This window comes from Gavialis gangeticus, unplaced genomic scaffold (genome assembly GCF_001723915.1).
Source record: "Gavialis gangeticus isolate Ggan-Ray unplaced genomic scaffold, GavGan_comp1, whole genome shotgun sequence".
Classification (NCBI taxonomy): domain Eukaryota; kingdom Metazoa; phylum Chordata; order Crocodylia; family Gavialidae; genus Gavialis; species Gavialis gangeticus.
In genome coordinates, this window is record NW_017729018.1 from 11817808 (window position 1) to 11844273 (window position 26466).

Genomic DNA, 26466 nt, shown 5'->3' on the forward strand with positions numbered 1-26466 from the left:
CGCTGCGCTGCGCTGCGCTGCGCTGGGCTGGGCTGGGCGGGCGGGGGGTGGGATCGCGACGCCCCCTCCCCTGCCCAGCTGAGGCCGGGCACACTGCTTGCGTGCCCCGACTCCCTGCCGGGCTCCTGGGTGCCCCCCGTGCCCGACCCCGCACCCTGGGTGGGCATCGCTGCCCTGCCCGCAGCCGGGGTCCCCTGGAGCACCCCACAAGGTTTGCAGCCCCGTTAAAAGGGGAACGCGGCTTTCCACCGGGGCTGCCGGGACCCCCCGGGGCGGCATTGCTCCCCTTCCCATAACCAAGGGGGCTGCGGGCAGCCACACGGTCCCCTGTGCACCCCCAGAAGCTCCACAACCCGTTTAAAGGGGGACTGCCGGGGCTACCGAGTCCCCCAGGATGCTCACTTGCTTCCCCTGTACCCAGGGGGGCTACAGGTAGCGACAGGGTCCCCTGGAGCACGCAGCGAGCACCCCCACAAGGTTTGCAGCCCAGTTAAGAGGGAAGCACGGGCATCCACCAGGGCTGCTGAGTCCCTGGGAGCTGAAGCCGGGCGCCTGCGGGGGCTGTGGCTGGGTGCCAGGGCTGTGGGTAGCAACAGGGTCCCTTCAGCAGCACCGTTTCCTATTGCTCGCGGACCCCCCGCCTCCCAGGATCCCCCCAGTGCAGCCAGCTCGCACGTCCTCTGCAGACCCAGCGCTCCCTCCTCCCAGCCCCACCACCGAGCAATGCCAGAGTCCTTTGCAAGGGGTGCCCCTGCCCCACCTGGTGCAAGGGATGCCCAGGGGCTCTCAACAGGGGCCCCGGGAGGTAGCAGGGGTGCAGGCAGGGCTCTACCAGCTGGGCAAGAGGAAGGCCTGCAGCCAGGCCCTCAATGCCCCCACCCCCCCGCCAGCTACCCCAGGGACCTGGGGCTGAGCCCCTCCTGGTGCCCCGGGCAAGGACCTGCCTGGAAGATGGCAGGAGGAGGGGAGGAAAGGGAGCATCCCAGAGGGATGGGCGGGAGGTGTGCAAATGTGACTCACATAGCAAAATCCTCAGGCCGGTAACCTAGCAACACAGAGGCTGCCTGCGCCTGCATCTGGGGCTCCTGGCATCGGGTAGTGCCACCCTGCAGCCTCCCGGGGGCACATCTCTGGGGGCCCCTCGCCTGCAACCCAAGCCCCTGGATCAGCCCCTAGCCCAGCATCCCCTCCTGCAGCTAGGAACGGAGCCGGGGCGTCCTCAATCCCAGGTCTCCCCAAATCTAGCCACTGCGCGACCCCCCCCGCCGCGCACACACGGCTCCAAAGGGGGGTGGGTGCAACCGCTAAATGAGACCCTGCCATCACGAGACCTGAACACGGCCCCTCAGCTCCGGGATCCCACCCGGAGGGTGCCAAGGGAGCCCGGCCCCTGTGCCGCCACCCAAGGGTGGGCAGGAGCCTTCCCTCCCTGCTCCTGTCCCAGTGCAGCCGAGCCTCCTCCCAGGCAGGTGCTTGGTGTGCCACGCAACCCAGCTGGCAATGCCTGTGCCCACCTGCGAGCCATTCCTAGCCCTCCGCGTGGCCTGCTAGCAGCTGGCTGGGCAGGGTCGCCCTCCGTCCACCGGCACTCGTCCGGGGGCACCGGAGCCAGGGAGAGGATGCACCCGCCGATCCCCAGGCTGCGTTTCCCGTTGGATGCGTTGCAGTTTTGCCCCATTTTGTGCCCCAGACGCGCTCGCAAGGGCTCTGCGGCATCTGAATCGGGGCCCGGCTTGGGTTCCCATCCAGAATCCAAGCGGATCATGACCTGCCTTCAGGTCGCTCAGCCTGACGCCACTCCTAAACCCGGGCTTGGAGGCCGGACCCCCGTGCAACCCCCCTGCCCGTGCCTCTTGGCACAGATGCAGGCAGAGGTGGCGGTTAATGCCAGCCTGTCACCGCTGCTGCGTTTGGAAGTGGCAGGGGAGCAGCCCACTGCCTCCGAGTCCTGTATTAAAGATGAAAGATCCTTATTCTTCATCCCCCAGTGCCTCTTTGCCAGCCGCTCTGCTGCTGGGGGCGGCGGGGAGAAGACGGCTTTCCACCCAAACTCTTGTGGGGAGGAAAAATAATGAAGGTTTCTAATCAACCTTTTTGGGGTAAAGCATCTCTTTTCCCCCATTGTTTTTTCATCCAACAGCTCCATCCGAAGACGCTGCTGCCCGTCGGAAACTCTCGGCGAGTGCGAAGGCCCCGCGGCGCAGGCAACACGACCGGCGACACCATTTCCCTTCCCGCGCTGCTCTGCGGAGAGTGGCAACGCGCACTGTTCCCCGCTGGGCTCCACCGTACCTGGCCTCATTATTGTCTTGGGGCCAGAGCGAATCCTTCCTCCCTCCCCGCAACCCTGTGATTAATGTAAACCAGGAGCCGGGATGAGCGATGGCAAACGAGCTCGGCCTCTCTGGAGGGAAAATGACGGTGGATTTGGATGCGTCGCAGCCTTTTTTGCAGCTCAGGGTGGGAAAAGGCACAGACCAGGAATCATCTGCCCATGGGAAGCCTCCCACGGTGCCTTCAGCTTTTGCCCTGGCTCTCCCAGTGGGGATATCCTGAGTCTGGCCTGTCCCCAGCGCGGACGGGACAATCTGGAGGCCTCGGGCCTGCTGGAAGGAGCAGAAGAGGAGAGGAAATTCCTGGTGCTTGTGTCCTCACCCTGCCTGCACAATGGGCACCTGCAGGGCCAGGCCTTTGTCTCACATATACACTTGCACAGACACAAGTGTACACCCACACACATGCATGCACACAGGCCAGAGTAACCCTGGACACCACCTGGGTTACTCCCGTGTGCCAGTGCTCTCTGTCCTCCTCTCACATGCACCCCCCCCCACCCCGTTCCCTTATGTCCCCTCAGCCTCTGGAGCGTGCGAGTCACGCGCAGGGCAAAACGGACCCAGAGGAGAAGAGCGTGCACCTGAAGACAGCAGGTGCCATTGCAGCAACTGGACTAAATGCCACAGGGGTGTGAAAAAGGAGCCGGCGGGGAGCATGCCCAGGCTGGAAGCAAGCAGGATCCTCCCAGCTTTGCTTGGCTGAGAGCGTGCGGATGACACAAAGCCACCCCGGCCCCGCAAGAGAAGGGGCCGAGGCCTCCCAGGCTGTCCAGACCCTGCTCCCAGGCAGGAAGGGACATGCAGCCCGTGTCCCTGCCCTGCGCAGGGCCACACAAAGCCAGACCGTGGCGGTGGAGAGGGCCAGTACCCAGGCAGCGGTACCCAGGACCAGGCCTCAGAGGCCAGGTCTTACCCTGCACTTCAGGACCGCGCTGTGAGCTGGAGAAATGTCTCGGCGGCCAAGCCGCCGTCTCTCTTCCCATCCCTGGGAGGAAGGGGGGCAGAGCATCCATGGCTGGAAGCCGACCTTGAACCTGGGCTCTGGGCTCCTTCTAGCGGCGGATGCCAGCACAGCGGCGCAGTCGGGCAGGTTCGTCTCCTGGAGCCGTGGTCTTCACCCAGGGCCCTGCTTCTCATGGGGTCCCAACGAGCCGGCACCCCTGCCCTCGGTGCACATCACAGTTGCTGCATCTCCCCCCCTGCTTCTTGTGCAGCGTTGCCTGGCAGGGCCCTGCACGCCTTCCCCCCGCGCCCCATTTATCCTCACAGGCGGGCAGAGGGGCAGCACTAGCCTCCCTTCGTTTTGCTGGTGGGGGTTGCCTTTCCCTCAACCCCTTGGCCTACAAATTAGCCCTGAAGACCTTGCAGCGGGGAGCAGGCGCCCTGCCACGGGCACAGAGGGGCATGCAGTGGCTGCAGATGGAGCTGGCGGGGGTGCCCACAGCAGGGCCGTCGGGCTGGCTTGCACAGCCCAGCTCCAAGCCCGCAGAGGCAGGCGAACCCAAGGACGGACCCACCGAGGTCTTTGGCCCCGCAGGCGGGCAGCTTGCGAAAGAGCCCCAGGGGCACCCCGCAGCTCTGCTCTGTTTGCCCAGAGCCGGGGCAGGAGGTGCGATAAGGGAGGGCGGGCAGAGGTCGTGCACAAACAGCCTCATTGTGCAGTGTTGTTTGGAGAGAAACCGAGTCCAACATCCCCCGGCCAGGTGCTGGGAGAGGCCGTATCCTCCTCCCCCGGCAGTTGGCAGCCAGCACGCCTGACCCGACCCGACTGGACCCGATCAGGGCAGCCAGCAGCTGGCGACAGCTTCCTGCCACCCTCAGGTCTCCTGGAAGTCCCCCCCGTCCACCTGACCCCGGTGCATGGATAAAAGGGAGGGCTCTGCCTCCACTCCCGCTAGAGCCGTTGCCAACCCGGACCTCGAGACCTTGTGGTCAGCATGGCGCGCCCCGCTCCCCTCCTGGCACTGGCTCTGCTGCTGGGCACCTTGCTGTGCGGTGAGTCCCGGGCACCTTCCTGCTTCTCCCCGCACCCATCTCAGACTGCCCCAGGCCGGGGTTGCTTTGGGGGTGAGCCTCTGACAGCGGCTCGGAGCTGACAGCAATGGGGAGCCAGGCTGGGACTGTAACGGGATGGGGAAACTAGACACAGTCCCCCTCTTTCTACCACCCCCAGGCACTTTTCCAAGCATCACTGTGTCTCCATTTGCACAATTCAGCCCTTCCCTCCCCGCAGTGAAAGCAAATGGGTGCCGGTGCTAGAGCGGGGACCCAGGAGCCCTGCTCCTCTGCTGTCGGGCTCATGCGAGCGGCTCAGCATCTGCCTCCCCGCTGCTTTCTCCCTGAGCGGATAAGTGCCCCCCGCCCGGCTCCCAGCTGTGGTTCCTGGCGGCTACCCCTGCCCATGCTGGAAACTGGGTGGCAGGACAGGACGGCAGCCAGGAGCAGGGATGAACTGCAGTGCCTGGCTGTGCCCCCGCCACGAGCACTGACCACCACCCCCAGAGACTTTCGAGGGTCCGATATCTCCGGGCTGGGCCTGGACACATGGAAAGCCGGGCCCGGGGGGCATCTCACTAACCCCTGTTCTCCTCCCAGTTGCGTCCAGGCCCCGGGGCCGCATCCTGGGGGGCTCCAGTGCCGGGCCCCACCAGAGGCCCTACATGGCCTCGCTGCAGGTGGACGGGCACCACGTGTGCGGCGGGTTCCTCATCGCCGAGCAGTGGGTGCTGAGCGCCGCACACTGCATGGAGGACATGTGAGTGCCGGGGTTGCCCCTTCAGTCCCACCAAGGGACCATCGGGCCTCAGGGGTGAGCACAGGGTCCAGGAGGGAGGGTCTCTGGGCTGCACCCGTGGGGGGGTATGAGGGCACCCTCCTCCCAGCCCCGTGCGCTGCAGCCTCCCTCTCTCCGTCTCCGGCAGGAAGGGCAAGACCTTCCAGGTGCTCCTGGGAGCCCACTCGCTCTCGCAGCCGGAGCCGCACAAGCGCTTGTACACGGTGCGCACCACGGTGCGCCACCCTGGCAGCAACACCGAGACCAACGATGACGACCTCCTGCTCCTCCAGGTGAGCGCCGCCCCACTGCCCTCTGCCCACGCCGGACACACCCCAGCGGGTCCCAGGCTCCGCCAGCCCTGCCCCGGCCGTGACCTCTGCCCCTTTGCCTCCCAAAACAGCTGGAGGAGAAGGCGACCCTCAACGAGCACGTGAAGATCCTGCCCTTCCAGCGGCAGGACGTGGATGTCCCGCCCGGGACCATGTGCGAGGCGGCTGGCTGGGGCTTCACCAGCCACAGCGGGCGCAAGCCGGACGTGCTGCAGCAGGTGGAGCGGCCAGTGAAAAGCCGAGAGGAGTGCAACAAGCGGCCCTACCACGACAACACCATCACGGACAAGATGCTGTGCACCGACTCCCGAAAGAAGGACACCTGCAAGGTACCAGGGAGCCGGGGCTCCGGGGGGACGCTACCTCGACCTGTCCTGCTGCAGGGGGCATGTGCAGCCCCACGATCTCCCCTCACCCTCCCCCAAAGACGTGTTCTCCCATCATGGGGGTCTAATGCCCCGTGCCGATTCATACCCAGCCCCGCGCCGATTCCTGCCCGGCCCCACGCATCGCCTCTTTCCAGGCGCACAGAGAGAGGAGATACGTGGCTGGCAGGTTGGCATCCGGTGTGTGTGCAACCCTAAGATGCTTTGTTAGGCCCGCTTTCTAGATAGGGAAACTGAGGCCCGGACCCCAATGGCAGCAGGAGAGCAGAAGCCCAAGCAGGCTCCGTCCCCAGGGCCAGGAATTCTCCCCCCTCTCTGGAGTCTGCACCCGGGCTGTTTTGGACACCGTGCCCCCCAGCTATAAGCCAGCAGCTGGTGCCCCGGCTGTGTCAGCAGTCCCCCCCGGGGTGACACGGCTCCTGCTGAGCTCCCCGTTCAGCCACACGATGCATGGTGAGCCGCCAAAGCGCCATCTGGGCCAGCCGCACCTGTGCCCTGGGGTGCTGCCGGTCCTGCCCCGGCTTTTCCCCCTGTCCCAAATGCATCCCAGTGCACGGAGCCATGCGACTACAGGCCGGACACACCACATCCTAGCGGGGCCGGGCTCGGGCACCCTGTGATCCGCAGGTTTTGAATCGATGGCTCTGTAGGAGCTTGTGCTCCCCCTGCCTCAGTTTCCCCTTGCTGGGTGAAGCTGCAGGCCCCGATTACGGTGATAGTGATGAGCCCAGCCCTCCCACCCTGGGCTAGCTGCAATCACTCGACCCCAGCCACCTCCCCGGGTACTGAGAGGAGATCTTCCAGAGATGGCAGTGCCCCCCACTGCCCTACCTGGCAGCCTCCTAGCCCGCCCCTGGCTTGCTTCCACAGGGGGATTCTGGCGGACCACTCATCTGTAATGGGGTGGCCGAGGGGGTGGTGACCGCCGGCGCCCGGGTCTGCGGGAACTTCAAGAAGCCCGGCATCTACACCCGCATCGCTGCCTACGTCGACTGGATCGACAGCGTCATGGCTGCAGCAGGGGAGGGACCAGCCTCGCCAAGCCCCTAGCACCTGGGGCACACGGTGGCTCGGTGCATGGACCCCCCCCGCCAGGCTTGCCCTCGGTAGCTTTGCTTGCCTAGCGCCCACCTTGCTTCCGCCAGCTCCGGACAGGGAGAGGGGCCTGCAATCAGCCGGACCAATAAAACTACCACGTGCAGAAACCAAGGGCTCGGGTCTCTCCTGTCGGCAAAGAGCAGAGCAATGAGCTCCCGCATGCCCCGCTGCAAGGACGCAGCCGCAAACCCGGGCAAGCCTGCCGGAGGGGAACGGGACCCCGGTCCCCAGGTCTACGCACGGCATGCGCTGGGGAGGGGGAGCATGGCGCCTGCCAGCTACCTCTGTGCCCGTCGCTCAGGGCTGTGCGGCGCTCACAGGCTGGCGCCAAGGAGACGGTTGCCAGGGCCACGGTTACCCCAGGAACTGGGGAGAATGACTCCCCGGGGTCCATCTAGGGAAGCGCTTGGCCCCTCGCTGCCCTGGTAGCGTGGGCGCCGGCTGGGGACGTGGGTTTCCAAGCTGTGCTCTGCCACTGGGTGACCCTATGACCACAGTCATGTCACCGCATCTCTAAAGGCTGTCTTTGCATGGAGCGGGGGGGACTCGCTGCCTGTCTCACGCTAACAGGAGGGCATCAGAGAAGCCCTGTGGGTGCTGCCCCACGGCACGGGCTGTGGCTCTGCAGGGAGGCCCGAGCGGGCCACTGGCCCTGCCTCCTTCGAAACAGAGCCAGCATCGGCACTGAGCACGTGCAAGCCCCCTCGGGAAAAGGGAAGGGTGCCCGCCCATCTCTAATTGGTCGAGACAATCCTGAAATGGGAACACCAAGTCCCAGTCCCAGGCTGCATGATGCTGGGACAGCATTTGTCCCGGATTCCCAGGAAGATGCTGGGATCCGGGTTTTCCTTTTGCTGCAGAGCGACGCAGGAAAGGGTGGGTTTCCCCTGGCAAGCTGGCAGCGTTTCAGCCCTCCAGGGGCTGGGGGAGTGGGACGCAGGGGGACTGCGTGCATGTAGCTGGCAATACAGCCCCGGAGAGAGCATCTCCCCCAACTGCCTGCAGGTAAGTCTATGGGGTGGGGGTGGGGGGGCAGATTTAGGCTATAACCCAGGTCATACAAAGATCAGGACAATCCGTTATCCACCCTGCCTCTGCTTCCAGGGTCAACGAGACCGGAGAGGGGTCAGGAAAGGGAGCATGCATCATCGGAGGGAGGGAAGGAGATGCTGGCACCTGTCCTAGCCAGGACCTCACTTGCACCCCTAGCAAGTCACGGGGATGGCTCCCAACCCGTCCACCCAGCTGTAGAGTTCGACCACACAGGACACGCGGCGTTTCACGGAGCCAGCACAAGAGAGCGCCCTCATCCCTCATTTAAAAGAAGAAATCCTGGCCCTAGGAAGGTCTCCTGGCACCAACAGCTTGTCTAAGTCTATGCCAACTACAGCATAGCAGGAAGAGATCACCCCCCAAAAAACCCTTGCCTCTTGCATCCTTCCCTGGACCATCACGGCATCGCTCTCAGGCCAGGCCTGCTTGTACGCTGTGTGCTGGGGGACGATGGCAGCTCACGAACCCCCAAGGGGGTCTCACCAGGCCAAGACCTAGTGCAGTCTCAGGGGGACTGCTATAAAGGGGGCAGACACGTGCTCGCCCAGCCCAACCCTGCCCAGCTGGGTAGAGCACAGGCTGAATCGCTCTGCCCACTCGGTTTAGGGACGATAGATCCCAGGTTGTGCTTTATGGGAGTCGTTAGTGATGCAAGGAAGCCCGCTGGGGAGGAGAGGGCCATTAGGCTGGGGTCAAAGGTTAGGGCACTGGCTTGAGCCCCACACCTGCCTGCAGCAGACTTGGGCCCATCATTTACTCAGCAAAGCGCTGCTCCTGATGAAGTGCTCCTACTCCGGGACCAATGTGCCATAGGAGCGGTGGGACCAGCTCCGTGGACCCTTGGAGAGGTGGTCACCGGAGAAGGGCCTGGCTGCAATTCAGCGCCGGTGCTCAGCTCAACCCAGGAGGCCCCAGGGGCCGAGTCTCACACACCGGATGGCAGTAAGAAAATGAAATGAGTTTGCAATGGATTGCCATGTCACACTAGAAGATAAAAAACTTTTGGGAGAAGCTGCGGTTCCCTAGTTAGCCATTTCGTTTCCCTTAATTATACTACAAGCAACACCCAGGCACTGACAAGCCAGTGCTGAACGGAGGAGTGAGGGGGCCGGGTGCTCTGCAAGCACTTTGAATTTTAAATAAAAGTGGCTTCCCAGGAGGAGGGGGAAGGAAAAAAAATCTTGTTCATTTTGTGAAACAAGGCCTGGAGAGAGCAGGGCTAGCGAGCTGGGTCAGCCAAGGGGCCCGATTCTGAAAGGGCCTGAACATCACAAGGTCACCAGGTATTCAGGTACCCCAGACCCCCTCCTTGTGTCCCAGCCAGCCCATCTCCCCCCAACCCAGCCCCAGAGAGGCCCGCTAGGACACAGCTGTGGCTCATGCCCTCATTAAACTCCTTAGCTCCTAGCCCAGGTGAAACAGCTTTGCTGCGATTCGCCCCCCAGCCATGGGAGGAGGATGGCTAACGACCAATTTAAAGCAGGAGTCAGGACTCTCAGCTCCCAGTAGCTTCACGCACAACAAAGATTTCCCTTCTGCGATAATCAGCGGCTGTAAGGAAGAGAGTGCAGGGCCTTCTGCTCTCTGTCTTGCAGGTACCACTGGCCAATGTACAGCCATGGGCAGGGCAATTCAAATGGTCGTGGGGCTGGAGGCAATGTCCACGGGCAATCAGGTATGGGAGTGTGGGCCTCTGCATTCCCAGGACATTCAGGCTTTTGATTCAGGCCCCTTGTGCGTAGCCCATAACAGCAGCTGGGGTATAACTAGGCCAGCACCAACCCACAGGGGAGGGCCAGAGTTTTCCTGCCCCCCTGCCTGAACTCTCCTGCTAGCATATGCAGTGATGCCAAGTCATGTTGGGGGGGGGGGGAAATCATGAGACCCCTGATTTCCAAGTCAAATGAACTCTGACTTCTGACAGAGAGATCAGATCTCGGGGTTTTGTCTTCTGGTGTGTGTGGAGTGCCAAGCTGATTTAAGGGAAGGGGTAAGGGAGGCAGATCAAGGCCCCCCCACAGTGAAGGAGGGAGTGGGGCAGGGTGAATGGAGGTATGGGGGGCATGTGCCCCCCCCCCAAATCTGTGAGTGGGGCAGGGGTGGGCTGCCCACTGTGGGCTGGGGCTCTGCGCCCTGCTGCCTTTGCCCTGGGAACCACACGCCTGCTTCAAAAGTAGCATCTCATGATTTGGGTCCTAAATTTCTTGACTTTTATTTATTTATGTATTTATAAGCTGGTCTCGTGATTTTTGACCCAGTGGGGATGGCGATACTGCACACATCTGCCTCAGCTTTCTAGGCAACGTTATGTGACTAAGGGGGTGGGAGGTTTTTGCACTCCAGGCCAATGCAGCTGTGCTGGTTAAGCTGCGTGGACCTGGTTTAATGCTGCTTACTAAGGTCCTCAGCAGCAGAGACCAGGGAATCATGGCAGCGCCTCGGAGCCGGCAGCTATGGAAAGCCTCGATGGTTATTTCTGTAGTGACAAGGCCGGGTGATTGCCCAGAAAATGTCACTTCTGCCCACTTGAAGGCTTTTAGGGTGTCACTGAGAGCATCAGATCCGATGCCTAGGCAAATCTGCAGCTGGGAAGGTTGAGTGAGACCTTAGCTCCCTTACATCACGATGCACACCATGGTTTCAGATTCACATGGCCCCAGCAGTCCTGCAGACTGAAAACCAAGCAGGAGATGCCTTCTTCCCTCCACAGGAAGCCTGCCCAGTCTCAAGCATGGTTGCATTCACCTGCATACATGGAGGGTAAGGGAGACGCATGTTTCCTGCTGCAGCCCCATTGCCAAGGGACCCAAAAGATTCTCCTCCTAGTGAAGAACCCTCTTTACACCCTAACCTGCAATAAAAGCCAGCGGAGCAGCCTGAACAGAAAGAAGTAGCCTCCAAAGGACCAGCCGCCTGCACTGCAAAAACCCCAGGGCAATGCTGTGCAACAGATGCTACAATCCAGACATAATTAATGTGCGACTGTGGGTGATGGAGTGCATGAAGGGAAACAGCAGGGGAATGCTATCGAACAAGGGCAACAGTCTGGCCCACTTGTAGCCTGCTTTCCCCCTGCCCCCCCAATTAAGATGAAACTATGCGCACGCGACCTTGGGGTGGCGGGTATTGGCACAGAGAGGCAGGGAGGGCAGAGCAGACTGCATACTACAGCTGCTGCTCTTGCCGGGGCTTGTAATACCCAGCAGAAGCTGGGAAACATTTATTCCCCTTTGGATATCAGCAATGATTTTGCCTTTTTGGAACCAAGCATGAAAGACTGCAGCTTTCCAGCTCTGCTGCCTGCTTGCGTCCTGGGTGGATGGGGTGCAGCAGTTTGCTTCCGTGCTAGGGTTGGCAGGAGATTATGAGAGTCGTTACTGAGACAGGCCTCCCAGTGATATCAAACACTGGCAAATGGGCTCCTTTCAGACAGCAGCTGCCAGGAGTTAATTAAATCAGTGGTTGCTGTACCCACGGGGCATGTCCAGGGTTCATCTCTGCTGTAAGCTTTTGGGGCAGGGACCGGAAGCTGTTTTCTGTATAAAAACAAAATCATTCTTAAGACCCAGAAGAGAGCCTTAAAATCCTCATCTCCAGGATAACTCAGGCCCCCAAACCTTCATCCAGTTTCCCCCTATCTGGAGCTCCACAGCTTGTTCATCAATAGCTTATCTTCCCAGGCAGACATATAAATGCTGATTGCAAGATACCAGGAGATGGAAAATCCATCCCAGCCTCAGCCATCTGTTCCGATAATAAATCGTCCTCCCTGATAAAAACGCATCTAATTTGAGTCTGTCTGGCTTGAAGTGCTAACCCTGCACTTTCATTAGATTTCTTTTTCTGTGACCCTGGAGCCTTTTAAGGCCTGCCCTTCTCACCTCCATGAAATCAAGCCAATTAAGAGAAGGAAACAAGGGCTCACAAGCTTTTGCAAAGACGTTTACTGAGGCTTTTGGTACAAAACTTAAGAGAAGCTATGTACAAAGGAGCTGCTGGTTCCACGGTGGCTGGCTTCCCATGCTGTCTGATACCTTGTCTGGTCTTGATGGCAGCAAAAAACCTTCTGGCAAGACTGCTTGTCCCATTCAAAATCCTCACTTCCTTTCATCTTGGAGCACAGAAGTGGGGGAAAGTAAAATCAATTCAAGGAAAACAAAGGGGGGGGGGGCCTAAAAGCTGCATCTCATCTCTTTGGCTGATAACAAAGGGCAATGCATGCAATCTCCGGGTTCCAGAGATCTCTTCCAGCCCCAGCCCTGAGAAGTTTTTGAGCCTGCTCTTGGCTGCCTTTCCCCTTCTGAGTGTATGCTGCTCCCTTGCAGGAGGTGGTGTCAGAAATAGCTGAGGGGCATCCGCCTCCACAGCCCCCCGCACAGACAGTTTTTGATCCATCGTTGTTCCCACTGTTTCACTGCTGTGGTTTTGTTGGGTGATTTCAGCATGGTCACGCAGCCGCACCTCGGGGAGAGATGAACAGATGAAGGGTCAGTTAATCTGGCACAGATAATTCGGGGTGCAAGTCAGCATGACTGGAGCTCTCTTACAGGCAGAGCGCCAGGAGGGAAGCAACTTTTTGTCTTATTTGGCTTTGATTTCTCTGTCTTGCCTGCATGGAGCTGTGTGGAAGCAACACTGACTGGGGGAGGGAGCAGAAGGGAACAGCTCCCAGTGACTGCCCATATGAAAAGCAGCATATGCGAATGATCTGGTATGGAGGCTTTCTGTTGAGGCCCACAGTTAAGACTGATCCAATCACGCGATCAGATAGAGGGTTGGCACCTGTCACATATGCTAGGCTGATTTTTAGGAATGGGAGAGAGGTGGCTACAGCACAGGAGGGCTTCAAACATACAGGCCCCTCTCTGAAAAGAAATGCTGACAATGGGGTTCTGCTGTGAACCCCTCTCCTCAGCTCCAGGGGAAGTGTGCAGGACAGGTTTTCTAACCAGCAGGTCTGTGAAGCCAGCCGGGGATCTTCCCTTTCATGCACAATTGCCGCTAATAAAGTGTCTAAATTTTGCCCTGTTATATCAGTGCAACACACCCTGCTGCTCTTAAGGCAATATCCTGCAGGTGGAACTGAGAGCAGAGCTCAGTCTTGCAAATCATATGGTTAAACTGCTGACAGGCAGGATAAAAGTCTCTTGAGGGCTGGGCTGGCTTTGCGGCCACCAGCAAGCTGCTAAAGACAGGCAAGAGTGTGAGGACATCCCCAGAGCAGGCATGTGGAATAAGGCTGGGGCCATGCTATAAGCACACAAAGGATTTAAGGTGACCAGGGTAGAGCAGCTTAGGACAGGTGGAGGGAAGAGCGTAACAATGATGGATGCAGCCCACTTCTAATGCAAGGGGATTTAATATAAGCCAAGAGCCAGGTCTGACAGGGAGCGTTCCCTCATTCAGAGTCATTAATGTGGAATGAACTATGGAGGGAAGGACAGATAAGAACTCAGACCTGTCGCTGTAAAAGCTGGTACCGCTTTGAAGCAAGGATGGAGTAAAAGCCAGCTGTGAACCCCAGCTTTCCCATCTGGAACGGGCTGAGTCTGCATCGCTTACCGGGTGCAGGACTTGCACTCCTCGGTGGGATATGCCCCCAAGTGCAGCCGGCGCAGGTGGTCGATTTTGGGTTGCCCTGGTGCCCTGGGTAGGAGAAAGGGGTTTCAGACTCCAGCTGCCAGGGCTGATGCATTGCATGCACAGCATGAGGGGCCCTCTGACAGAAAAAGTAAACTGGCTGGAGGGGTTATCCATTAAGATCCACTGTATTACAGTCCCACAATGTTTTGTTTTGTTTTTCTTACCTTCCTGTTGCAAGGGAGCCCCTGTTGCCTGGAAAGAGGGTACCTGGTACCTAACAGCCTGGCAAATCTCAGCCTTCAGCCTACATAAATTTCCCTATAGTTTCAACCCAATACAGCATTGCTCCCTCCTAATTCTTGTCTAAAGCCTGGTATGTTGAGTTTGCCACAGAATGCCTGCCACGTTCCACCCCAAAAGCAGCTGCACGTCAGCACCAGATGTCATAGTCCCCACCCATGCAGCTTACAAGAGTGCAGCCAAAGTATACAGAAAGAGATTGCAACAAATATAGGACATTTTTTTTCCTCCCTTCTCCCACAAAGTGAGGGTGGAAGGGGCCTCAGGAGGTCCCATCTAGTCCAACCCCCCTGCTCAAAGCAGGACCAGCCCCAACTACATCATCCCAGCCAGGGCTTTGTCTACCCGGGTCTTAAAAACTTCCAAGGATGGAGACTCCACCAGCTCTCTGAGTAACCTGTTCCCATGCTCTACTACCTTTCTAGTGAGAACATTTTTCTGAATATCCAACCTAAACTTCCCTTGCTGCAGCTTGAGCCCACTGCTCCTTGTCCTGTCATCTGCCACCACTGAGAACAGTCCAGCTCCATCCTCTTTGCAGCCTCCTGCAGGGAGGTGAAGGCTGCTATTCAATCCCCCTCAGTCTTCTCTTCTCCACACTAAATGAGCCCAGTTCCCTCAGCCTCTCAGGCCTTTCAGGCTTTGAATTCCCACCTCAGACTCCTCAGCAGCTATGAACAGCAGGTAAAGGATTTGTATCATCTTTAGAGAAAATGAAGCACAGAGAAAGCAAGTGGCAGCTCTAAGAGAGCAAGTCTGTGGCACAGCTGGGGGCTAACAAGGGGTCCTAATTTAATCCCAGTACTAACTGGATAGGCATCTGGCTGGGGTTAGCTGACCCCAGCACTCTTTCTGCCTAGGCAGGGGGTCAGACTCGATGATCTGTTGAGGTCCCTTCCGACCCGAGCATCTATGAATCTGCAAGGTCCTGCCACCCAGCCAGGACTGGAAACAGAACCCAGAGGTCCTAGCTCAAGGCACCTGATGGTCCAAGCAGCTACTCCCAGAGCCGGGAGCAAAGCCCAGAGAGCGCCTGGCTCCGTGCTGGTTATGTCTGTACCTGACAAAGGCATCGAACTGTGAAGACACTGTGTAGCCGATGAGCCCGGGGGCTTTCCCAAACTGCAGCCTGACCAGCTGCTTGTTCTGCAGCTTGCTGATGATGCCGTCATTGATGGGCAGCCAGTCAATATTAGGGATGAGCAACTGGCTGGGAAGCAGGCAACACTCATCAATCAAGGTATCGTCCGGCTCGGTTGGGTGATTTTCATCACGGCCTACGCAGAGGACAAAGCAGAGAGAACCTGCTCCAACCCACTCCTTGCTTAATGGAGAAAGCAAGCTGCTGCCTGTGTTTTCCCTGCTTCCCTATCTGACAACAAAGCTCAGGAAACTCTGCTTTGCGGCCTCGCTGTCCCTTTCTAATTGCTCTTGGGCCACCTAGCATTGTTTCCGCCAGCTGGTTTTTGTTTGTGCACCATCATAGAAGTCAGAGGAGCAGGGCTGGAAGGGACCTGCAGAGGTCACATCTGGCTTCAGGCAGCGGGTTGGATTAGATTGTCCCTGTCCAATACACGCATCCATCATCTAAACTCTTCATAAAACTGCCGTCAACCCTGATGCAGCACAAGACATCACGCCCAAACCTGCCACAGGTGAAGCAGGGCGACCACACCAGCTAACAGCCTGCTCCTATAACAGGTTGTTAACATAAGCTCAAAAGATCCACTATAGAGGAAGGCAAAAAACACCTGCCTGTACCAATTTGACATGGCAGTAAAATTCCTTCCTGACCCCAAATGTGGCGATCAGTCTGACCGTGAGCAGAGGGGCAAGAGCCTCTTGCCATGAACCTCAGGCTTTGGTCCAAACAGAAGCATAGGCACAGCCCAGCCAAGATCCCCAGCCTGGGCTGCAGCCAACACCCAATGCCTCTAGGGAAAGTTTAAAAACACTGTGACATGTGTAGCAGAAAGGGCAGAGGAGCAACCAGCAAAGCCCAGAAGCTTGGGAAACCCCCAAAGGAGAACATAGACATCACTGCACACAGATCATCCCTGAGAAGTAGCTGTCTAGCCTCCTACTGAAGACTTCTCCAGTAATGAAGAGTCTCCACCTTCCCTAGGAATCTATTGCACTGCCTCGCAGTCTTAATAATGAAGAGAGAGCATCCCCTGCTCTCCAAGGGGAAGGGTGAGATTCTGGGAAGCTTGAAGCCCTTACAGCAGAGCCAGAGCTTGGTCAGCAGCCTGAAGAGGAGGGACATGCTGTCTTGGGTGTCCGAGGTTGCTGTGTAGACAGGGAGGCAGCTTGGCTTCAGCAGGCCCCAGATGCGGATCACCACCATGAGCTCTCGGAGCATACCCAATGCTGCGCCATCCCGCAGAAAGCTGTGCCCTGGGCGCACCGGGGAGCCCTGCAGGGGGGGGCAGGAGAAAGGAAATGCTTTATGTTCAGGGCTGCCAGATACTGCAGCCCTAGCCTCTACCCCTGGGGGAGTGATCTAAGGTCCCCCAGAGCCCTATGATCATCTGCTGCTCTCTTCTGCAGTATCAGTGAGGTTAGTACAGTGTCACAGGCACTGGGCAGGCCCAGGGAGCCCTGACTCCAATCTCACTATGTGCTGGTTTCTTCAGACGCTCCTGATTTACACCAAAAACAGCAAGAATAGAAACCAGGAGTAACTCTGAAGTCACTGAAGAAACCAGCATTTAGCAAGACTGGAACCAGGCTGGGAAGAACGCTGCGAAGGGTTAGTCGTTGCTCTGAGCTATTCATACGCCCTCCATTTCCTTCCACTCATTGCCAGACGGAGAACTACACTGGAAAAAAGATCTGGCTGGGAAGCTATTGAAGACCCCAGCACAGCTGTGAGGTACTGATCATGTCATCCTACCATGAGGATACTGCAGGAGGGAAAGGCCCTCAACACCATGTTTTTATATGGGCATACCTATGCCCCCAATCCCAAGCCGGGGGTAGATGGCAGCCCTCACCTGGTTAGGAAGGCTAGCTAGCAGGTAGAGCACAAAGTCTCCCACCCACTGGATGAGCTGCTGCAGGGACTGCAGGGTGGTCATCTCCAGCACAAACTCCTCCGTCTTCAGGTTAATCATCACTTTGTCAATGTCTGCAAGGGGAGAAAGACAGCTCCTAGCATTGGGAGGAGACAGGCTCTGGGGTTTCCATCTGGGGGGTGGAGGCCTCTCCTCTCTGTCAGGCCAAGCTGGCAGCTATAAAGCCAGGCCACTTGATGCCCAACCTCATGGTACAACCTGTGAGAGGCCCTGCTGGACTGAGCCTCAGGACACCTGGACTCTACTTCTGCTGCTAACCTGCTGTGACATCTGGAATGAACTCGGCTCCTGTTCTACTACTGCTTCCCCCTCCCCACCAGTCTATCTGGTTAATTAGCCCTTATTCTCTTCAGATACCAGCTCTGCCACCTGTGCCTGCATGGCACCCAGTGGGCTTTAGCCAGGGCCCACATAAATAATACAACACAGTCACTGGAACCCGCAAGCCTGGCAAATGCAATGACTCACACGGTGCTGCCACACTATCCTGATTGGGGCAGGTGTGTAGCTGGGGATACTACTAACTTCTGGGCTACAACCTCCTACCTCAGATCCAAAGCGGAGCTTTGCCAGGGCTGGCTGATGAAGGTGAGGAAAAAAACCCAACACTCCTACCCGAGGCATTTGCTTGAATCAAAGTGCACCCCCAAAAGACTTATTCAGGTAGACAGAAAAGCAAGACAATAAGAAAGCCACCTGCTATTCCAGAGGACGCAAATCACTACCTATGTCTGTGATCTTGGAGCAGATCTCAGTGAGCCTGTCCCCAGGGCTCTTGTCAGGAGTGTTCAGGAAGTGCGGGCGCAGCAGTGACTTCAAGGTGCAGCTGATGGCAATAAGGAAAAGCTTAGCGTGGTAGTCACACACGCGAGCCACCGTGCTGGAGGACAGCTTGCAGAGAGAGGCCTTCATGGCAACAATCCGTGTGGAGAGGACCTGTGGAGCAGAGACGCGGTGGGGAGGGGAGCAATAGTGGAGTTGGAACAAACCTGCTGAAGTAAAGCCCCAGACTCACTCCACGCAATCAGTGCCAGCTCACAGGCGGGTTGCAGGTCTGGAAACACTGGGATGCTAGGACACGAGGAGTATTTATATGGGATTTGCACTGGGTGAAGCAAGGTGCGAGTAACCACCACTTCATGCCTCAGAGTAGAGCAGGGAATCCAGACAGGCAGAGCAGCCTGGGCATTCATGCCTCCCAATCTGCTCCTGCCCTTGATGCCCCCAAGGGCACACGTTCTAGGCGTTACCCCCCCAACCCTCCCCCCACGTCCCCCACCTGCTGCAGGGCGGCATTCTGGCGCATGTACTCCTCATGTAACTTCTCCACCAGGTTCTGCACCATGTTGGGCTGCACATGAAGCAGGATGTCCCACCAGTCATAGCCTGTCACCATGCAGTACTCCAGCAGGAAGAGCAGGTGCCGGAGGGACATGTTCATGTCCAGCGCGTGGCCCATGGAGGGAATGATCCGGAGCATGCTCAGCTGAGGAGAGAACAGGAAGGAAACGCACATCAAGAGGATCCACCTATAGCAAGGGAAGCACACAAGCTATTGGGCCCAGCATCTGACAGTAGTAGAGTCTGGTCACTGCTGACAAGGAGATATAGTTCTTAGGTTAAACAAGGGGAAATGTAGGCAGGATAAGAATATAAGCAGTGCCGTACTGGCGCAGACCAATGGTCCACCTAGCCTGGTAGCCTGCCTCCCACAGTGGAAAGTAGCAAAGGGAGCGTATGTGAACAGGGCATATCTAGTGATCCATACCCTATCACCTACCACTGATTTGACTCTCAGAAGAGATTCCTTAAGTGGGGGACCAAGTGGACTGGAATAAGGCCCCAAAACATTCCCAGAACAACTGCTGCATAAGCTGCTTCCAAGCAGATGGAGCCCAGTCCTGGAGTCATAGGGAGCTTAGTCTGGCCTAGAGGAACGAGGAGGGCTTTTCTCACACCTCGCCTACCCAGGTGCATACCTTGCCATGATTGTCGATGCCAACCAGAGCCAAGGAAGTCCATGAGAGCTGCATGGCTTTGAAGTGGACCAAAGGACCGGCCGTCCGCTGCCTTTTGATTGTCTGCTCGTCCACTGGGCGCTGGGAGGAGGACCCATAGAACACAGCCATGGTCTGCAGGGACAGGCGATGCACGATGTGGACACTGCCATCGTGGAAGGCCAACACGAGCCCTAGAGGCAAGAGATGCCTGGGGTTTATCAGGAGACTCATCTTGGTATAAACCATCACATCTTGCCAGAGCCAGGCAGCATCTCTGCTGGTAACCCAACAGGCTGCAGCCTACCACAGACTTCTGCCCCAAGCCCCAAACGTTAACAGACCCTTCTAGTGTCTGCTGTTGGAGATCCCTCGAGGCTGGTACCAGTCTCATAAATTACTGGTCAAGTTCTAACATGCTCAGCCCCAGGGCTGGAAGTCAAGATGATGCCTTTCCCAAAGCTCAGTCTGAGACTGGGTCAAGTGGAGGTAGGGAAGACTGATGTTCCAATTGACAGGGCTGCAAGGCACCCACCACCTCCATGGGGAGGACTAAGGGGGTCTAGCCCCTTATAGACAAACGCTCCTCTTGTCAGGCACTTATGCTGCATCTGCCACTGGCACATGAACACCTTCACAAGTTGTGCAAGGTCAAGATGGCAGCAGAGCCAGGAGAAGGCCAAGATCTTGACCGTCCACCTCCCACTCTGACCATTACCTCGGACTCCCTTCTCAGCACCAGGCTGCTGGCAGGCATATAAACAAGTACACGGGACCCCTGCCATTCTCTCCCGCCTCTCTGTGCCCACTTGCAGACATCCACAGTTCTCTTGAGTTGTGGTGCAACGACAGGAGACCTCAAGCAACCCAGTGGGCATCATCACAACAGTCTACTACCTACATAGCTGATCCTTCCACCCAGGGGATGTACCCCACTGCACAGGGAGTAAACAACTCCTTGCCTTTCAAGGACTTCTTCACTCCTACAGGCTGCCTTCTACCAAGACCTACCCAGGCTCCGAATTAGCCTGGCTCTCCCTGTTTATCAGAAACAGCCAAGCTCCAGACTACGGCTAAAAGAAGAGCCTCCTTACCCAATCCAGGGAAGAATTTAGTGTCATTGGCCACTTTCAGATCAGTGTTGGTTAAAGAGATGGGCAGTTTAGGGAGAGCCACTGCAGAAACACGGTCCAAATCGTTGGTGGCCGAGAGAATCCGCCATTTCAGGATCATGGGCTGCTTGTCACCGACTTCAAAAGAAAAAGAAACAAAGGACAACATGTCACCCAAAAAAGGCATCAGAACTGTCCCTCAGCCCTCAGATTGGAATGATTACCTCCCCCTTTTCTTGGAATAATCACTGTTTGATGTTTGTTCGTTCAGAGTCTGTGTTCTCTCAGAAAAAGCCTCTTCCCCCCCTTGCAATGATTCATTATACAAAAATAATGAGCCTTGCCAAATCTATCTTGATGGAGGGCTCTTCTCACGGTGATTAACAAATCACGGTGCATTAACAAACTCGTATATTTAATGATGGGCCTGCTACACCAATTTGTTTGCGCTGTCTCTGAGATCAAGTGGAAATCTGCAGCCTATGCAGCTTGATTAAGCTGTTTGCCTCTTGCATAAGTGTTTTGCTTTGGGAGATGCAGATCACCCTGTTCTCAGCAGGGGGGGAATAAATAAAAGTTTTGCTGGAAGCAGCAAAAAACAGAGACCATCCATTTCTACCCAGCGAAAGCAACAATTACATTTTCCATCTTTCTCCTGGAGACGTGCGCAACAGAAGTGAGAGGCAAACAAACGGATGGAGAAGGGCGCCGGAGAGAACGTGCCAAAGGACAAAGGCGGGATGAGGAACTACAATGGATTTAAGAGGCTGCACTGAGGTCTGATATATCATGGGCTCTGCTCTGCTTCTGAGGCAGCTTCAGGCACCGAAACTCACCCACAGGAGAGATCTGCTGGAAGATGTTATTGACTGGTAAGCCCTCTTTCCGCAGAGACCAGCACTCCACGATGCTGGTGTTTTGGTTGGAGGCACAAAGCAGTACCTTTAAAAGCAGAAAGGCATCGTCACACCTCAGCTGCAAGGCTGGGCCTGTTCTCCAGACCAAAGGCAGGGATCTTGTTACTGCAACTGTCTGCAATCACAGCCTCTATCCTCAAGATTGTGAACACTTGTAGGGGCCTTTTCTCCCTCACCCAGGGCTCAGGTCCCCTTCATGCAGGAGGAAAACACCCATAGTACCAGAAATCAAGGACAAGGCAGGAAGTGAGCTTGATCGTAACACTGGTAACAGAATCCCAAATCCTCTGCCTGGCCAGAGGTTACAGATGCTGCTCAACCCTAAACTGGAGAAAACAGCCAGCAGTGGGGAGCTCAGCTTTCCTCACCAGTCAGCTCTCACAAATCCTGGATGATTCGTACCAATTAGGGCAAACAGTCTCCTAGCCAAGAAGGTTTCTATCACCAACCTGTTTCAGACCCATTCACTGCTGGGAAGCCAGTGCAGCTCTGAAGCAGTGAGCTGGAGGTGAGAGATTCTATCCCCACCATCATTCCCTGAACAGCCAACATGCAACAGCAATCAGCAATTTATTCCACAGATCTGCCCATCTCCCAGCAAAGACAACAACAACTGAGATCAGTAGAAGCCTGGCTGTCCTACCAGAAATGGGATGGTTCCTCCCTCCAAGTCTCTCAAACAGTAATTCTCAACTGGGGCACCCTGGGGTGCCTCAAGAGTCTTTCAAGGGTGCTGCAGGGTGCCACACAACATTAGCACTGCTGGGTACACAGACCTGATTCATGAAAGAAACCCAGAGATTTCAAATGGGAATCCACAGTGTCAGACCTCCCGTCATTTGCCCGAGTTCTTTGCAACAAAGAAACCCAGAAAGAGTTTCCAGCAGGCACAAAAAAATGCTTAATTTTTTTTCATAGCCAAGAAAAAAGTGAGTGCTAAGGGATAGCATTTTCCAAGAGGTTTGATCTAATGAGGGGTACCTTGACTCTAAAAAGGCTGAAACCTCAGTCTAATGTGTGGTGCAAAATTTACTGCTCATCACAGGCGGAAGGCCTGACTGTTGGAGGAAATTATGGTACCCTGGCAGAACCATGTGGGGAGCTCTAGTATGGAAGCAGCTGGAGGGTAACAGTTCAGTGCCACAGCAGAGTTGTAGGGTGAAGCCAAGTCCCCCCTTTGCCTGGTGGTGCAACACAGGAAGAGCTAACCTGCTCCGACATGTCCCGGGCCAGGAATTTGAGGTGCGTGATGGCCGGATACTTGTCCTTGCGGGCAGGGTCGGTGGTGCAGCGCATGAAGAGGGAGGGCAGGATCTCGGTGTCGATCTTGCACTTCTCATTCACCACACTGACGCACACCTTGTAGAACTGCACAGGGGAGGTGCTGCTCCCATCCGACGTGGCCACCACGATGTTCCCCCCACCCGTGAAGGCAATGTCCGCCAGGGCCACGCGACATCGCAGACGGCACAGGCTCTCCGTAGACGTCAGCACCTGCCCGTTGGGCTTCAGGAGGGAGACTGTCACCAGGCCGCTGATAGTCACGGCGATCCAGCCTTCCATGGGCTTCCCCCCGAACAGCGTCAGTGACGGGGAGAACTTGACTCGAGAGAACTTCTCCCCAAAGTTGGATGCTCCGGACTGCAAACAGAAGAGATTAGCACATGCAGAGTGATTACCATATGCAAAGCAGTCTGACCTCAAGGCTGAAGGGCTCTACTGCTGTTCATCATGGCAACCTGGTTTTGGGACTAGAAATCAGCACTGAGCCCTTATTCCTCCTCTGACACTTACTTACTGGGTAACACTGGGTATGTCCCTTTGCCTCCTGCTACCAGAGATGTGCTTGGTCTATGGGCAGCATCTTTTTAAAGTTCCTAGAGCTCCTCCAGTGACAGATGATACAAAATGCAGAGGATCTGTATTTTGTGTGTGCAAACTCAGGCTACAGGCTTTTTTTTTTAACTCTTCAGAAAAGCTTAACTACTAGGATCTTCCAAAGGCGGATGGAGCACACCACCAAAAAAAACCACATCAGACTAAAGGAAGTGTTGGCAGCTGGCCAAGGAGCCTGTAAGGTGTGCATGCACTTGAAATTCTACTTCCAGCTGGACACTGTCTTGCTACACAACATTAGGCAACATGCTTTCTCTCCTTCTGCCTGAGATCCCTAGGCAGAAAATGGGTAACCTCAGGCCATTGCAAGAGTCAAGGCTTATAAACCACTGAAAGCGAGTCCTGGTGGGAAGAGGAAGTCTGCCAAAGCCTCTCTGGCATCAGCCAGGTATTTTGTATCAAGCAGATTATCCTCAGCACATTTACGATTCGCATAACCAGACCATGACTCACTGCGGTCAACGGCTTTGACCTCCCAGCACCCCCTTCAGTGAAGTCAGGGTCAGTACTCTCATTTCAGAGCTGGGGAACTGATGCAGAGGGGCCCTCGGCATTCAGCGCCAGCCGGACACATCACTTGAAAACCACTAAGTGCCTTACACAAGGTCACATAAGAAGGCAGGGCAGGGACTGTGTCCCAAATCCTTGGCTAAGGCCCTAACCACTACACCATCCTCCCTCTCCAGCTCCCTGTCTTGAACTGGGACAAACCTTTTCCACATGCAGGGCCAGCTTCACCCCATTGTGCAACCACGAAAGGGCCACGACCGGATCTCCTTCTACCATGCTGCCCACCGTGTTCTCCCAGCTGTTGGCCAGGTGATCCGTCATGCTCCAACACTTGATGTGTCCGTCTGCATCTGCTGACAGGAGCCTGGAGCCTAATGCAACACAAGTGCTCACAGAAACCATCAGGATGCCAGCCAAGGGCCTCTCATTCAACAGGAGCCCAGCAGGAAGGAGGGCACATTCAGTGCAAGACAAAAGGGCTGGGCGACATTGCAAACGTAAGCAGGAGACTCGAGACTCAGGCTGTGATTTAACATCAACTACTGGCTCCCATCAAAAGCCAATGAGACTGCTGAGTGTTCAGCGTTTAACTCTGCAGGGGAGACTCTAACCGTCCTTTCTCCAGCACCTGCAGCTACAATAGAGCAAATGTACACCCTGCTATTCAACCCCCTACTTCTAAAGAGATTACAGAAAGACTGAAATAAGAATGACTGCAAGAGTGAGCTGCTTGCTGGCAGCTGTACAGCTAATCACTGATAGTTAAAATAAAACCATAACTCCTTTGAATCTGGAAGGTGAGAGAAGCACAGCAGTCGGTGCAGACCCACTTGACCAGATCCATGCACAGGGCCACAGACAGTGGGAGGCGAAGGAGAAGTCTGTCCAAACCCTCCTCCTTGCATCTCATCATACTCTGCAATTTTGTGAAGCCAGGGAAATAAACACTGTTTGAGCAGCACTTACCTGACTGATCCCATTCTAAGCAGGTGATGATTTCAACGTGCCCAGAGTTAATGGAATAAACGTCCCATGGATGCTCTGTGTCGATGATATGGACCATGTGGGTGAGATCTAGGAAGAAAAGACACAAGGTCAGTTCCAGGTAACCTCCACTGCAGGTTTTTAAACTGTGAATACTCTCAGAGCAGGACATCAGCAACAGCTTCCCTCATTTCTACAGCAATATATATACATAGGCTTCCTTACCTGACGTACCAAACGAGCCACTCACTGCTCCAAAGAATTAACTGTCTAATCACAAACAGCTCCTTAGCTGGGATTTCTCAATCTCAGGATTGTGAAAGTGTTGGAGGGGTGGAAATCAACACCACCTTCCATTCTGCAAGCAGTATCTTTAATAAAACCAGCTGAAGGAGCAAGGCAATTCCAGCCTGGGAAAAGGTGCCCCTGTTTATAAAAGAGGCTGAGAGTCACTGCCCTGGTGTATGAAATGTCCATGATGTTTTGTGGAGAGGAAAAGAGAGAGAACCTAAATTTCCCACACTGTCTGCACTAGGACTCATTGATGTCAGAGCCAGCAAGGCCCATGACCCCACACGTTCTAGCTGCCTGTGTACTACAGGCCACAGAACTTTGCCCGGTTCCCCTTGTACTGAGCACAATTCCAGATGACTAAGGCACAGCCTCTAGAAAGGCACTGATTTTGACCTCGAGTGATCAAGAGACGGGAAATCCACCACTACCCTAGAAAACCTCTCTGCCTAAGTTTTCTGGCTGCAGCCTGCTTGTCAAGAAGCCCAGCATGCGAGTCTCACAAGGTGAGAGGCTTGGTTGTTCCCCAAAACAGGATAACATGTCCTATTGACAACAATTTAAGCAGGCTCTGACCCTGCACTGAACATTTGCAGTCAGACCCCTCAGCTCCCTGAAACCAGTGGCACCCAGTTCCATCCACATGGATCTGACAACAGAATTAAGGTCACAAACAATAAATCAATGGTGCCTGGAGATGGATCCCCAATCCCTTCCACTGCATTTTCTCCTGCCTGTTGAACCACAGAAAAAGGGAAAACTTGTCACTGAAGCAAGGTTCTTCTCGGCTGAATCAGAAGGCAGCAGAAAAAAGAGACCCGTGCCATGGAGGAGCCTAAACAGCAAATGCCAAAGTCATTTTTATTCACTGTGCCAGGATGAAATATTGCTGCTGCCGCATCCACCGCAGCGGCCACCTGCTTTTCCCAACTCCTGATAACACGCATGTTGTTTACCCAAAGGAGCCCGCAAAACACCAACAGACTCTCCCCTATGCCCGAAAAAGGACGTTTGTGCCCCAAAGCTTGCAAAGAACAATTTTTCCAACTGTTTAGTTCAGGTGCAAAGAACAATTCTTCCAGCTATTTTGTTTAGATAGTGCATCGACCCAAAGAACCTCATCTACAACCAGCAAGGAGAATAAATAAGATGTGCAAACAACCCTCTCACGCAACCACCAGGCAATCAAAGCCAACGAGACTTATGCTCTTAAATCACTTTGGGATTCACTAAAGCACCTTTCTGAATGCTTTATTCCCAGCTAGAAGCAATGCTAGGGGGGTGACTACAACAGGACACCGCTCTTCTTCGTGGAAAATTCCCATTGCAAGACATCATTCAGGAAAATAAAAAACACAGTTTTGCCCTACCTTTTTCCTCTTCATTTTTGAGGTCTGTTGTGAACGCAATCAGGTTCCTGCAGGACCAAGCACAAACCAGTGGAATTGAAGGGCAGTGGTTGCTTTTGGGCCTTTTCTCCCACTCACAGATGTAAGCCAAGTCCATGCTGCCTCGGGAAGGCGTCCAAAGCACCGCTTGCTTTTGCAACGTCTATTCATGGACTTTGGTGCCTATGGAAGAGAACTGCTATTCTCTGCTGTCGGACTCTCTCCTCTTGTTTCACCTCACTCAGAAGACCCCGGGTCCATTCCTAGAAAGCTTCTTTATAAAGTAGCAGCTGCTTTCCAAAGGAAATGCACTGCACTGAGCAAGGGCCCCCAAATGATGAGAGGGTTAACACTAGGCAGGGCCAATGGAGGGGTGAATGCCCAGTGTGAAGCACCTCTCACTATTTACATTTTTTTTTTTTTTTTTCCAATT

The 26466-nt window shown here is 55.8% G+C and overlaps 2 protein-coding genes and 1 long non-coding RNA gene across 3 annotated transcripts; 2 read left to right on the forward strand and 1 right to left on the reverse strand.

The window, feature by feature from the left end:
- The first annotated feature begins 4207 nt into the window (after positions 1-4207).
- LOC109294926 (complement factor D-like) lies at positions 4208-7036 on the forward strand. Its single transcript, XM_019513516.1, has 5 exons — positions 4208-4331; positions 4932-5091; positions 5258-5402; positions 5513-5770; positions 6698-7036. The coding sequence occupies exons 1-5, from the start codon at positions 4274-4276 to the stop codon at positions 6875-6877; spliced, it is 801 nt and encodes a 266-aa protein (XP_019369061.1). The 5' UTR covers positions 4208-4273; the 3' UTR covers positions 6878-7036.
- Positions 7037-9499: 2463 nt separating this feature from the next.
- LOC109294931 lies at positions 9500-11761 on the forward strand. The gene is made up of 2 exons (XR_002096650.1): positions 9500-9573; positions 10689-11761. It is a non-coding gene; the product is annotated as an uncharacterized LOC109294931 (long non-coding RNA).
- Positions 11762-11902: 141 nt separating this feature from the next.
- On the reverse strand, positions 11903-26357 carry MED16 (mediator complex subunit 16). The gene is made up of 14 exons (XM_019513517.1): positions 26016-26357; positions 24337-24444; positions 23572-23741; positions 22174-22605; positions 20884-20989; positions 20030-20185; positions 18918-19129; positions 18218-18424; positions 17664-17874; positions 16858-16991; positions 16085-16277; positions 14922-15138; positions 13541-13624; positions 11903-12439 (listed from the first exon to the last, which is right to left on the reverse strand). The coding sequence occupies exons 1-14, from the start codon at positions 26149-26151 to the stop codon at positions 12313-12315; spliced, it is 2493 nt and encodes an 830-aa protein (XP_019369062.1). The 5' UTR covers positions 26152-26357; the 3' UTR covers positions 11903-12312.
- Between the last annotated feature and the right edge of the window lie 109 nt (positions 26358-26466).

Bases quoted from the DNA above. Each gene is read 5' to 3' on its own strand.
- LOC109294926 (XM_019513516.1), top strand. From the start codon at position 4,274: ATGGCGCGCCCCGCTCCCCTCCTGGCACTGGCTCTGCTGCTGGGCACC. The intron at 4,332-4,931 runs GTGAGTCCCGGG...TTCTCCTCCCAG, and splicing joins GCTGGGCACCTTGCTGTGCG to TTGCGTCCAGGCCCCGGGGC. The intron at 5,092-5,257 runs GTGAGTGCCGGG...CGTCTCCGGCAG, and splicing joins GCACACTGCATGGAGGACAT to GAAGGGCAAGACCTTCCAGG.
- MED16 (XM_019513517.1), bottom strand. From the start codon at position 26,151: ATGGACTTGGCTTACATCTGTGAGTGGGAGAAAAGGCCCAAAAGCAAC. The intron at 18,425-18,917 runs GTATGCACCTGG...TTCTCTCCTCAG, and splicing joins GCATCGACAATCATGGCAAG to CTGAGCATGCTCCGGATCAT. The intron at 12,440-13,540 runs GTAAGCGATGCA...TCTCTCCCCGAG, and splicing joins GAGTGCAAGTCCTGCACCCG to GTGCGGCTGCGTGACCATGC.